Source organism: Ptiloglossa arizonensis, chromosome 1 (genome assembly GCF_051014685.1).
Source record: "Ptiloglossa arizonensis isolate GNS036 chromosome 1, iyPtiAriz1_principal, whole genome shotgun sequence".
In the NCBI taxonomy this organism is placed as follows: Eukaryota; Metazoa; Arthropoda; class Insecta; order Hymenoptera; family Colletidae; genus Ptiloglossa; species Ptiloglossa arizonensis.
The window spans coordinates 20,901,262-20,914,729 of record NC_135048.1 but is presented as its reverse complement, the minus strand read 5'-3'; the positions used below and the strand labels follow the sequence as shown (position 1 = coordinate 20,914,729).

Sequence of the window (13,468 nt, the reverse complement as noted above, 5' to 3'; positions counted from 1 at the left end):
GACATTGACAATGCGATAAATATGTAGCTTTCATCGAGTAGATCGTCGCTTTCGGTATCGATTGTTTCAGCGTTACTTTTTGCTACATTTTTACTATTTTCACTATTCTTACTATTTTTATTATTTTCATAAAATTACGTTTCCTTCTCGACGAAACATTAATATCAAGATCGTGACGTTGACAATGCGATAAATATGTAGCTTTCATCGAGTAGATTGTCGCTTTCGGCATCGATTGTTTCAGCGTTACTTTTTGCTACATTTTTACTATTTTCACTATTCTTACTATTTTATTATCACTATTTTTATTATTTTCATAAAATTATGTTTCCTCCTCGACGAAACATTAATATCAAGACCGTGACGTTGACAATGCGATAAATATGTAGCTTTCATCGAGTAAATCGTCGCTTTCGGTATCGATTGTTTCAGCGTTACTTTTTACTATTTTCATTATTCATACTATTTTTATTATTTTCATAAAATTACGTTTCCTTCTCGACGAAACATTAATATCAATACCGTGAGGTTGACAATGCGACAAATATGTAGCTTTCATCGCGTAGATCGTCGCTTTCGGTATCGATTGTTCTACCCGTACGGTTTTTCAATATTGGATACGGACACTCGATCTCGGGGCCAGACTCGGCGCAAGATTCGCCGAAATTAGTTGTTAAAGAATCGGTCAACAGAGAATTGGTACATTTGAATGGCAGAGCTGGGTTTTTTGAACTTGTGGCGTACCGTTAGCGACCCACTAACTGACAGAAATTTTTCGAACGCATCCAGTCAGCCTTCAAGAGTTCGTCTGCGTAAGTGGACGGTGTAAGGAACGGGAAGAGGCCAGTCACCGGCGGACTGTTCATCGCGCGAGAAGTGTAACAGTCAACCCTGACGCTAGTTGCATCGAGTTCCCGAGTTTCTGTGTGTACAACGATTATCAATCCGGTATGTGTAACGTTCCAATCAATTCGGTACGCGATCTTCACGGTTTTCACTCCCACGCGGTCAAAGTTTGCATTATCGTTTCGAACGTACCACGCGTGCACAATGATATCGAAGATCGCGGCTAACTTCCGAATACCAATGAATTTCGAGTGCAACGTTGGTAATTATATTACGGGAAAGAACATCGATCGATAATGTGTGACAGCGTGGTCAATTTTGCTCGATCGGTTCCAATCTCCCTGCTTTTGACAAATCGGAGAAAATACGAGAGAAAGAAGTTGCACGATTCGAAAGACCAGCTTCCTTATCGAGATGAGATTTTTCTAGGTCGCGCTGTTAGAAATTTCAAGGTCACGCGCGAGTTCCTTCCTCTCCAATTACCAAATGGAAATTACAAATTTCGAGAAATTCAGATAAAAATCAAGACAGATTTAAATTTAAATGATCTTCTTTCCGTTGTCAGGGCCGATAGAAACTTTCATTTAGAGAGCGTTTTATTTCGAATTTTTTGTTCAAATTGTGCACGACGCGACGTTCGACGGTTTAATCGATTTAACCGACCTTGAAATGTTTAAAACGGTGATTTTCAAGAATTTTCATTTTATATTAAAAAATGTTTCTCTCGACCCAGACTACTCTTTCTTCTTTATTCGTTAATATATTATCGACCACGACGATATGGAAATTATGCAATGTTGTATATTATTAATATGCAATGCACGAGAACGTCGTTAATACAGAGTCATTTTTATTTTAAATACGCGTTACTTGCAACCTGTTATCATCTGGAATTTTTCGAGCCAAGATGTACAAATAACGGTGACTATGCAAGTAATACCTGCATCATAACTGGATCTCTGCAAGTACTTCATCCATTGAAAGTTAACTGTTCTTTTGAATTGTGATTCGATTCAAACTCCGATCGTGATTTTTCCGCGGAAACTGGTTACGATTGCTGCACATTAAAAATCTCGTGCTACAAATTTCTAGACAATATCTATATCTATTCTATTCCAAATACACAAAATTATGTTCAACGATTAATTTTACCGTATTGAATTATTTATCAATGAATTATTATTCAGAACACACGGTTTCCGTTATCTCTAAAATGTTCAAATTCGAATGGACCAATATAGAATTTAGAGACAGATTCTTTATCGGTGTAATAAAAAAAGTACACAAATTAACGTATCCGAATAATTCGATGATTCACACATTCGATGAATATAATTCGAATACTAGTCGTAGTATTCGAACGATATCGACTCCAAATAAAATTCTTTAAATTCGTCTCTATATTTGTACACGTTAATATATACAAATGTATCTATAGTATGTTTATTTATAGCCAGATTCCTGACCATCTTCTAAAGATCATTAATTTCACTCACGACAATAGTCGATCGGTATTCACGACGCTAATCGGTCGGTGACGAGACGTAATACTTAAACGCGTCATCGGTATTCGTATTATTTGAATAGTGAAAATATACGAATACTTTCTTGTTGGTACTAACAATACGAAAAGAATATTTCTTTCGAATGAAATAATATTGTTCTCTTCTTCGTTCACAGAAAAGAAGATGATGTTACCGGTGTGTCTAATTCTAATGATCGCTAGCACGACGATGGCGCAGGTGCCATTTTTAGGTGCGTGTCCAAATTTGGAAACAATGATGAATTTCGATCTGGACAGGGTAAGTACGATCGAACTTGTTGTTATTGTTTATTCCGTGGCCAAGGGGAGATATCGGGAAACTGGACTGAATTTTTCCTGCGTTTTCCTGTGTTATTGACTTACTTGTGAGGTAATGCAACCTGCATTTAGAAAGTTGTCCTCAATGGGACAGTGATATACATCCGACGTAACGAGTAACGCGTAAAACGTTCAAGTTCCAACGGAAGTTCATTCGGACTTTCTTCGACGTGCGCTAAATTTTCCTCCAATAACATCACCGTACCAACGAAATTACCATGCGTGTGTTTACGTGTTTTCCAGTATATAGGGAAATGGTACGAAGTGGAAAGATACTTCGCTCTCTTCGAATTCGGTGGAAAGTGTGTGACCGCAAATTACACCCAAGGTGAAAACGGCTCGATAAAAATTTTGAACAAACAAATATCTGCCTTGTGAGTACAACTGTCCTTTACAACGTTAGACATTTTTTTCGAAAATATCATGTATACGTGCAAACATTGATTCGAGTTGAAATAGGATTGGTAAATTTTACGAAATGAAATTACTAATGATAGTTTTCCTAATTTTTGAAAATGTTCCGAATACGTTTAATAGATCAATTTCCAAAATATTTTCTATGAAAGATTATGCGAAATTTTGGGTAATTTTTGCACGTTAAAACGAAAAGGAAGATCTACCGAAACGATTAGAATGAAAAGAAAGATGTATGAAAATAATTAAAATGAATGGAAAGAGATACCAAAATATAGAAATACATTCGAGCAGTTAATTATATTTTTCTATGTAAAATGTTCTATAACCGAGAGAATTTGGCAAACAACGACATAGGAAGAATTTTTAACTTGAAACGTGAAATTGAAATTTTTGATACTCGTTTAGGACTGGAGTATCCTCAAGTATCGAAGGGATCGGAAAGGTAATCGGCAGGACGGAGGATCCTAAATTAATAGTGACGTTTCCATCCCTACCTTTGCCCATAGACGCGCCATATTGGATCCTCGACACCGACTATAAGTCCTACGCTGTTGTATGGAGTTGTTCAAACTTTGGTGTATTCAGGTAAGGGTATCAAAAAATGTATCGTAGAGAAAATGAAATATCAATCGTGAAATCATTAATGTAATTTATTGAATGTCATTTAGTAAAAGTAGAATCATTTTTGTAATTTATTGAATGTAATTTAGCAAAAGTAAAATCATTTTTGAAATTTATTGAATGTAATTTAGTAAAAGTAGAATCATTTTTGTAATTTATTGAATGTAATTTAGTAAAAGTAGAATCATTTTTGTAATTTATTGGATGTAATTTAGTAAAAGTAGAATCATTTTTGAAATTTATTGAATGTAATTTAGTAAAAGTAGAATCATTTTTGTAATTTATTGAATGTAATTTAGTAAAAGTAGAATCATTTTTGTAATTTATTGAATGTAATTTAGTAAAAGTAGAATCATTTTTGTAATTTATTGGATGTAATTTAGTAAAAGTAAAATCATTTTTGAAATTTATTGAATGTAATTTAGTAAAAGTAGAATCATTTTTGTAATTTATTGAATGTAATTTAGTAAAAGTAAAATCATTTTTGTAATTTATTTTCAAACTCGGTAATTTTCCTCTCGTTTCAATTCATTACGATATTAAAAATTCATTTTTTCAAAAAGTAAAATACAAAAAGAATGATTGAAAAATAATTTTATTTTATGTTCTTTATCGTCGAAATTGATTATCCAGAAAGACAATTTATAATGGTATCACTATCGTACGTATATTAAAAAATAATAATTTATAACCAACTTGTAATTTCAAATTGTAGGCGGCATTTTTTTCTAAATTGTTTCTTCAATTCTTAAGTGTAAAATTCATAAAATGGATCGTAGATTCTTAAAGTGTTCTGTTCTATTGTCGCTAAGTGTAATAATGTTTCAGCATGCGAAACGCTTGGATCCTGACAAGAGAACCGAAACCACCAGTTCCGGTTTTGGAAAAAGCTTATCAAGTGATAGATAGAAATAACATAAGCAGAGCGTATTTCATTCGCACAGATCAAAAGAACTGCCCGGAAGGAAATTGAACGAAATCTTGGAAAATCTCGCTGACAAGTTTCATGAAAAGATAGTCTTTCTTCGTTGTGAAATAACTTTCTTAAACATTCTTAAGAACAATACTTTCCGTGGAAAATCATAAATCGTAAATCGTAACGAATTCTGAATTCATTTTTCGATTGTGCACAATTATGCTTCTCGTGCAATTCGCATTAGATCGTATTTATTTTATACGTTTGACACCGGTTAGTAACTCACGATTCGTTTTATGGTGCATCGGTAAAGTCAACTTAAAAACAATAAGTGTACCACGTGTCTAATTTCTCATGGATTTACTACCTAACTATTTTTACGTATTAAAGATTGTTCACAAGGTATGTTTCTTAGAGGCTTCGCGAAGCTACTGTTGAATGATTTGTTATTTAAGGATAAAAAATGAAGAACACTATAATTTTATATTTTCGAGTACCGTAGAAGAAAATTTGTCAATTATATTTATACTTTGTCATTTTTTGTCGTTACATTTAGTATATTTATTTATTTATTTATTTATTAGACAACCGTAATGGACTGAGAATTAATAAAATGTACGATAATAAAGTATTATTTATTGAACTATACGAGAAGACAGAGTTTTCCCTTATTTAAAATGTACTTTATTATGAATAAAGTCCTATCTTCAGGTATTACCATGTTTTTAAAGTATAGATACATTTATTCTTCTTTAATTCCATTGTGACACCTTTCAACTATTATTATTCATAATTTTAGAGTGTTATTGTAATATATATACTCTAATATAGGAGATTTCTAATAATTATTTGCATAATCACCTAATAAAGAATATTTATTCAGGTATAGTCCAAGTGACGCCATCTGTGGCAAATCGTTCAAGTTTGTCGAGAAATAATTCATATTAACGTCGCTAGATGATGCCACAGAGACTAAATTCGTATTCTAACAGGTTTAAATCTCTTTCTTACATAAATAAAGAATTAATTGGAGTATTTTAGAAATCTAGGTTGAATGAATTCGTACCATAAAATCACTAGTACTTGCAAAATTCTATAATTAATCATAAATTCTTATACTATATTAAAGAATGATTTAATGTTACTAAACTTAATATAGGAAATATATTTAAGACTAATAATACAGCTCGAACAATGTGTAGAGGATTTTCAATAATTGTTTGCAAAATCTTTCGATTTCCATCGTAACGTTAACATTCGGAACATGCAAAAAGGTTAAGAACAATTGCGGAAATAAACAAACATTCACAGAAACCATTTGCCTCCGCAGATTTCGCAATATCTGGACGTTTATTTATCATAATTATTAACAACCGTCGTTGGACCGTAGATTAAACAATTATTAATAATGTTCCGGTACAAATAATAGCTACAAACCTATAAATTTATTGAAATATTCGTTAGATGAAGCAATGACAATCGAAGTAACCGTGCGATAAAATAAATGAATATTTCTCTACATATGGAAATTATAATTTGTATGAATGCAAATATATTCTGAACGCGCAATCCCAAACATCTGTGACGTGGCAATTACATGGATTGCCATCTGTTGGAGAAAGGGTTAAACTACACTTAAGGTGGGAAAACACCTGGCGGAGAATCGCTCAAGTTTGTCGAAGTATTGTTCCGACTTTCATCGATAGATGTCTCCACAAGCATTATATACCGACATTACAGCTAAGTATCCATGTAATTATCACGTTACAAATGTTTGGAATTGAGCATTCAGAATATATTTGCATACATACAAACTGTAATTTTGATATGTAGAGAAGTATTCATTTATTTTATCGCACGGTAGGAAATATCATTCGAAACTAGACTTATCTGTAATGTCGGTATATAATGCTTGTGGAACTGCACGGTTCGTGTCGCGTCTTTCCCAATTTTGCCTAATTTTTCCATAACGTAATTGCTCGGCAGAATTAAACGAGGAGATCGAAGGAACGTCGATTCCTTCTATCTCTGGAGTTTAATAATTTCGTTTGTACCGCGTATCGAGGGAGAAAGATGGAACTTTGATTCCACCTATTTCTCTCCGGGTCTCCGCTCGCAGCACCTCCACGTGGTGAGACCTGGTAATCGATATTACTCGCGACGAACAATAATTCTTCGTCGCGGGTACTACCGAGCTAATTGGCTACGAATTTACCATAGAATAGTTTCGTAAGATGTAACTTCGTTACATGGAAAACTTTTACCGTAACGTGTGTGAACGCTCAGAACTTTTAATATTTTAATGAGATCTAATAAAATTAATGTATTTATGACGAATCTGATAAATTAATATCCCTGAAACAAGTAACTTTCTTTATTTTCCTGCTTTGCTTCCATCCTCTTCCCGCGATGCTATATTTTGAGTCAATTAAAGAAATATATGTGGCAGTTTCATCTGTTGTTTGTTCTCTTCGAATGTATAAGAAGATTCGAATTTCCAAATATCATTGTGAAAATAAGTGGCTCTTAGAAAAATTGATTAATCGTTTTATATCAGCTTTTATACCGCAGAAGATATTGATAGTTTCATTTTGCTGGAGTACTCCAAGTTCCTTCTATGAAATTGAATAGAACTATTTCTTATTGCACTTTCTAATATTGCTTGATATAACCACAAATGATACAGAAGTTCGAGTTTTTACGTCGTTATCTTTACCGACTTCGGTTCACTTGAGTATAGTTCTCAAAGTTGAAACAGATGTCGCTCCCGATTCACTAAATTGTACGTTGTCGACATTTTAGTTCTCGTGGATCCATTTACCTTAGGTTGGTACATCTATTCTATCCTTAGTCTGGACCGACAGATGTCGCAATGCTCGCCAATGACTGATAATCAATATTGCGTTAATACAGATAACTGTAAATTGGTAATCGTTCGATAAATTTAAGCAAATTAAATTCGATTTCGTATATAAGAAAAACTCTTTATTAGAAAAGGAGTCAGATTTTCTAGAGAAAAGTATTCAATCTTAATTTAAAATTGTTATTTAAAAATGTAAAACTCTAATTGAAGTTCTCATTTGTATCTTATAAAACTCGTTTGGATTTCTAACTACCATAAATATACAAAATCCTGCTCAGTCCATTTTAAAAATTGTTCATGACGAATTACCACTTAACGTCAACATCAAGATTAACGAACGCTTCGAAACGTCCATTATTTCTTACCCAGGTTGTCAACTTCTCAACCCATGAAAACCCTAAAGACGGGACTTGAAAACACTTGTACAAGTCGGTGGAAGTCAGTTACTTCACGTAAATGAATCTGTCGTCGGTCGTAAAAAAATTTCACGAAGAAAGAAATACGACCTCGTTCCCCAATTTCATGTTTATCGAAGCACAAGGCGAATCGATATTAAAATCCAGCGTTACCGCGAAACGACACATATGTCTCTGTGCTAGACCAAATTCACGAAACCGTGCAGAGACTTTCACACGAATGACGAACGCAACTTCGGTTCCCAGAATGCTCGGCTCGCGTCGTTACTTTCTCCCACGTTAAAAATGCATCGAATAGACACGGAGCGACGTAAATCGAGCGTCCGGCAACGAAAACACCGCGTCACAATACCGTTAAATTAAACAAATAACGCGTTAGGGTGTGGCCGTACGCGTTATGGATGTCCCTGGCACTGTTGTGTCACGTGTCGTCCGTGCAAACAGACACCATTCAATCGCGAGACCTGCAGGACGTGTCATCAGCGGTGCATTGTGCCTCGAGGAGACGAGACGAAAGATCCCACGAAACACCCCACGAAAGTGGGATCGCGTGAAAAAAAAAGGGGACTCGTAAATGTCCTCTGCCATGGATAACGTCCCACCGTGGTTAATCGATAGATTCCTTCCGTGGAGCAGACCCTGTTGGATCGGAACAGTGTTTGGTGAACGATATCGTGTTCGGTCGTCGTTTCGAAGACACCGAGGTGAGAAGCTCTGGATCGTTTCGGAAGGCGTGGGTCTTTCCGTCAGCGTATTAGCTGATCATAAGCAAACGCAAGGAACGTTTCCTTCCTTGGAAATAGGCGTTTCTCTAATCGGCACGATCGCCGCCGATAAATTAAAATGCGGTGGAGTCTAAATCAGGAGATTCGGATAGGTAGGCAAAGAGGCCCCGTAGGGGGTGGGGGGCTCACTCGAGGCGAGTGAGGCCCCCCACCTTCAATTTATTCGGCTATCCTTTTCGTCTGGAACTGTTCTTACGCACCGAACAAAGCGGGAAAGTGACGCTGGATACGAGAGAAAGAGAGAAAGAGAGAAAGAGAGAAAGAGGAAGAGGGGGGACGGGAGAGGACAGGGGATGCACGATCCTCTCTCGAGGCCCAAATATCCGCGTGGGCCATTCGGTTTTCGAGGAGCACCGGCCCCTAATAATAGGGTACACCGAGGATAAACAAACATACACGCCCATGGCATCTCTCGTTGAAAGAACACACGAGAAGAAATGTGAAAAAAAGAAATGAAAAAAAGGAGAAAAGAAACAATTTAGCCACGCCACTTAAAGGATGCAAGGTGAGGTATGATAGATACTGGAAGATTGAACTGAAAATCGGACGCATGCTTCGTTGGAGCGATGCGAATTCTCGAGAATTTTTTTAAATAAAATCTAAGATGCGAAATGGCGATCTGTGTTTGGTTCCTTAATTCCGTGGAGGTATTGAACGAATATTTATTAAACGCAAAGATGTAATAACGATGCGTACTTGGAAATAAATCATGTGTATATAGGTATAAATGTATATTTATACCTATAATATAATATATTTATATAGGTATAAATGTATATTTATACCTATAATATAATATATTTATATAGGTATAAATGAAATATTATAGGAATAGTCTAAATCGTGTGTAAACAGTTTCTCACGTGATATGTTACACGAAGTAATTAAAGATGGCAGAAATTTGAGTTTGTGCAGTACATCGAAATGAAATATAGCTGGTAGGAGTGTACAAGAGGTGGTACATCGTTTCAGTTTTCCCTTAAAATTCGTTTTCGGTGTTCTGTTGGCACACGATACACGTTTTACAAGTTCCCACCGTATCTACGTGTTCAATGATCGAGATCCGATGATTGAGAGGGAGTTGGTAAACTATGGGGCGTGTTGCGGAGGATCTCCCATTTAACTTGAGCAGCTTAAATATCTCTTACGAGGTCATCGAGATATTTTTTTAAACGTTACCATGTGCATTTGTTCACACGACAGCTCAGCTTTGAGTTCAACGGATCATGATAATAATATAACCTTCGAACGACTCGGATGATTATTTGGAAGTCGACTGATCTAACCGGGATTAGAGAATCGTAGCTTTTTGTTTAAAAAAATTTATTATCGCTTTTGGTATTCACAAAAGTAAATTCTTTCCATTATTCGTGTACCATGTGTGTGCGTATATATTTGTGAACTTTTTGTACTCGAATGTCACTCGTATTGTAGCGTTGCGTGAAACAACTTCGATGAGTTTGAAATCTTTCGAGAAAAGTAAACAACCTTGAGTAAATAATTTGTCCTGCAATTTTATTTGCCGTCCGAAACCGGACAACTTTCACCTTAGATATTTTTTCATATCGTGAAAAGCAACAGAGACATTTAACGTGCTCGGGTTAAGTGGGACAGCTCGTTTAAGATCCACTTACATACGTATTATTTTCCCTCTACTTGCACGTCGAATTTCAATCTTGTTGAACGTAATATGTACTTTCTTCGTCTGCGTTTCTATAGCGTGTTTTCAAATTTTTCACTTAAAATTATACCGTGCACGTGCAATCGTGGATTTCGTATATGTATACGTTCTTCGCTCGAATTTTAATATTTTCGTACGATCTCTTAAGGTGTACTTGTTCATAGTCGTACACTCGAAGCTCTGTTGCGAGTTCGGAACACCTCCATCTTGTTTTCAACTTTCGCGGAAGTTCGATTCGAAGAATTGCACTCTTGATGTCGATTTGCATGCATTACCGTTTCTTAGGATGAAAGCCAAAATGTACGTAGAGGACTCGGGAAAGATCTTAAAATCCGCCATGTAATCAAGGAGAGTAAAGACACGAGAGAATGGAACGATGGTCGGCAGACATTACATCTTGGATTTTAGTATTGTTTCCGAATAGACTCTGGTACTGTATACGTATGCATCTGTAGCCCAACCGAGGTTCCTTAGGATATTGCTACGGTGCCGGTTTCTTTATTTCGAAACATAGATGCGTCCAATATTGGCATAAACCGACGTCTGGATACGCGCACCGGACAAGTTGTACTCCGTTTTGCCGAGAATCCTTAAAACATCGTATAAGCTTTTTAATCTAAATGGAAATACGCAGCGTGGAAGTTAAATGCCTTGGGGGTCGATCCATTTGTCTCTAGCACGTGCAAAAGACCAGCGAAGAGACGCGCAAAATGCGAGAGCACGAGGGTTTGAGTAAAAAGACTCAAAGAAGAAGTGGTGGAAGAAGAAGACGAAGAGGAGGAGGTGGAGGACGACGAGGAGGAGAAAGAACACACGAAGGAAGGAGAAAACGAAGGTAGATGAGACAAGAGGCATTCTGGTTTGTGGGCACAGCCGCTGCCTGCAGCCCACAATTATGATAATAGCCCCTGAGTCCTGAGTCTTGTTAGTCCAACGTGCAGCCAGCTCCTTTTATCTGTATCTTTTTATTTTCATACTCACCCTTTTATATACCTTGTCTACTGCAATTTCTACTTTCATCCCTTTGCACCGTGCTAAGGTCACGTGAACTCCGATTAATCGAATTTGAAGAGAACGAAAAATCGGTCGAGCAGCGTTTGCTCGTTTCGCTATTCGAGAACCCGTTCCAGTATGTCAAAGACACTTTCTATCTTAAAATACGCAATTGTGCGCGATGAAAAGACACCCCGCTTTCAGATACTCGGAAATATTAACGGAAACTTCCAGTTGTTCAAATTTCGCGCCAAATCGGAACCGTACGTCGCTACTCTCGGATTGGTAATACGTCACGGTTCTACACCGTGACGTATTATACACAAGGTAAACACATTACGTTCTCTCCCTTTCTCTTCAATCTTTCAATTTCTTTAGTTTACAAAATCCCAATATACAACGTATAATTCCTCAATAACTATCAGCAACGGTAACTGAAGTAATTCACCGAAAACAAAGCACACCGAATTTAAAACGGTGAAAAGATCCTCGAGCACAAGTACGAATAACTCGTTCCCGAGGCTTCTCAAAAGGACGCATTTAACGTTTGATTTGAACTTGATCAATTCACCGGAACCGTTTCCCCTAAAATCGTTCCGTGCGTGATCCATCGGGTCTGTTCCGAGATCCAAGCGTACCTTTGAACTCGCGTGTGCCTCTGTCGCTCGAAAAGTCTTAATTAAAGCCTACCGACAGCTTGAAAACGTTCAAACGCGATATTTAAATCCTGCCGCTCGAACACTCGACGAGGAATTAAAGACCCTGCGAAACGTCAAAAAGTCGGGTAACGGTTGGAGCGAACGTTGCTCGGTTGGCTCGGGACGTGGAAGAGGGAAGGGGGTGGGGGGGTGGTAGAAACCTCAATTGAAACGTACAAACGTTTATGTCTCATTAATTGTAATTAAATCGAGCGATACGTGTTCCAGTGTACTGGGTAAAGTTGGACGGAAGGTTTTTGCATTTGAGGAGATTGAATGCGCGTAGGAAAGGATAGGTAGAGGGCGCGAGCAAGAATAGAGACGGCGGAGTCGGCATCGGGCGCGAGTACAAGGAGCGCGCGCCGCGCGCGGAGCGGAGCGGACGTTCGCGTTTGTAAATGTTGTAAAAGGCGGTAGCAAACGGAGCACGCTTTAATCCACTTTACAGCACGCCGTCGTCGGTCCTTTTGACAGCGCGGAAAGCGTTAATTGGAGACTGCGCCAACGATCGGGCAAAGAAAGCTTTCCAAAGGGGGGAAACTTCGTGTGACAGTGCGCCTGCCAGGATTTTTCTCCTTTTTTTTCTTTTTTTCTTCTTTTTCCCCTCCCTTCTATTTTTTTTTTTTTTTTTTTTCGTCTCGGGACAAGGAGCGAACGCCGTTTCCTCTTTCCTTGTACACCCGGTACGTACGCGCGGTTCGCGGTTTCACCGATCGCGCGTCAAAGCTCCGGTACCGGGGTGACGGTCTATTGAAAAGTCGCGCCATTATATCCCTCTAATGATCCATTATTATGCGGGCAACGTAGATACGAGATTTCAGGGAAAGGTGTAATCGACGCACGTGGGAAGTCAATGGTATACGACGGAGTTAAATGTCATCGGAGAGTGTTTAGCGAAAGAGCATACTGCGAATATCAAGGGTCCGGAGTAACGCTGGTAAACCGTATTAATAGCGAGCGCAATTTCCACTGCGTCGAAATCGTTACGAATAATGACTCCTCTTGATGGACGAATTATAAATATTTTCAGTTAAGTGACAGCTTCGCGTAGCGAACGGAGGTGAAATTTCTTGTATCGATGTTCCGTCGAGCGATCCTCGCGATCGTTTCGAATAAATTGCAAAACGGTTGTCTTTATTTTGTTCGTGTCGTTAAACGGTTTGCGACACCGTTTTCATTTTCTCGGTGCTAGGAGAGAAGCGATTTCATATGCAAAATGTATTCGTTCGTGTGATTCGATCAACGTCGGGAGTCTTTTTGCTATGTTTTTTTTTTTTTTTTTTTATTAAATTTAGAGAAGAGCACCGAAGATACTTCCGGTTCCTGTGAACTGTTCGGTAGCCGCTGTTGGGATAAATGCGGATAAAGCAA

The 13,468-nt window shown here is 37.5% G+C and overlaps 1 protein-coding gene across 2 annotated transcripts; it reads left to right on the top strand.

Moving 5' to 3' along the window:
* Positions 1-892: 892 nt before the first annotated feature.
* Positions 893-5,198, top strand: LOC143148080 (apolipoprotein D). 2 transcript variants are annotated; one of them, XM_076313985.1, is made up of 5 exons: positions 893-948; positions 2,527-2,648; positions 2,951-3,081; positions 3,530-3,709; positions 4,574-5,198. In XM_076313985.1, the coding sequence occupies exons 2-5, from the start codon at positions 2,535-2,537 to the stop codon at positions 4,716-4,718; spliced, it is 570 nt and encodes a 189-aa protein (XP_076170100.1). In that variant the 5' UTR covers positions 893-948; positions 2,527-2,534; the 3' UTR covers positions 4,719-5,198. The 2 variants fall into 2 exon arrangements, with proteins under 2 accessions (XP_076170100.1, XP_076170108.1); XM_076313993.1 differs by lacking the exon at positions 893-948 and adding an exon at positions 2,365-2,456.
* The last annotated feature ends 8,270 nt before the right edge of the window (positions 5,199-13,468 follow it).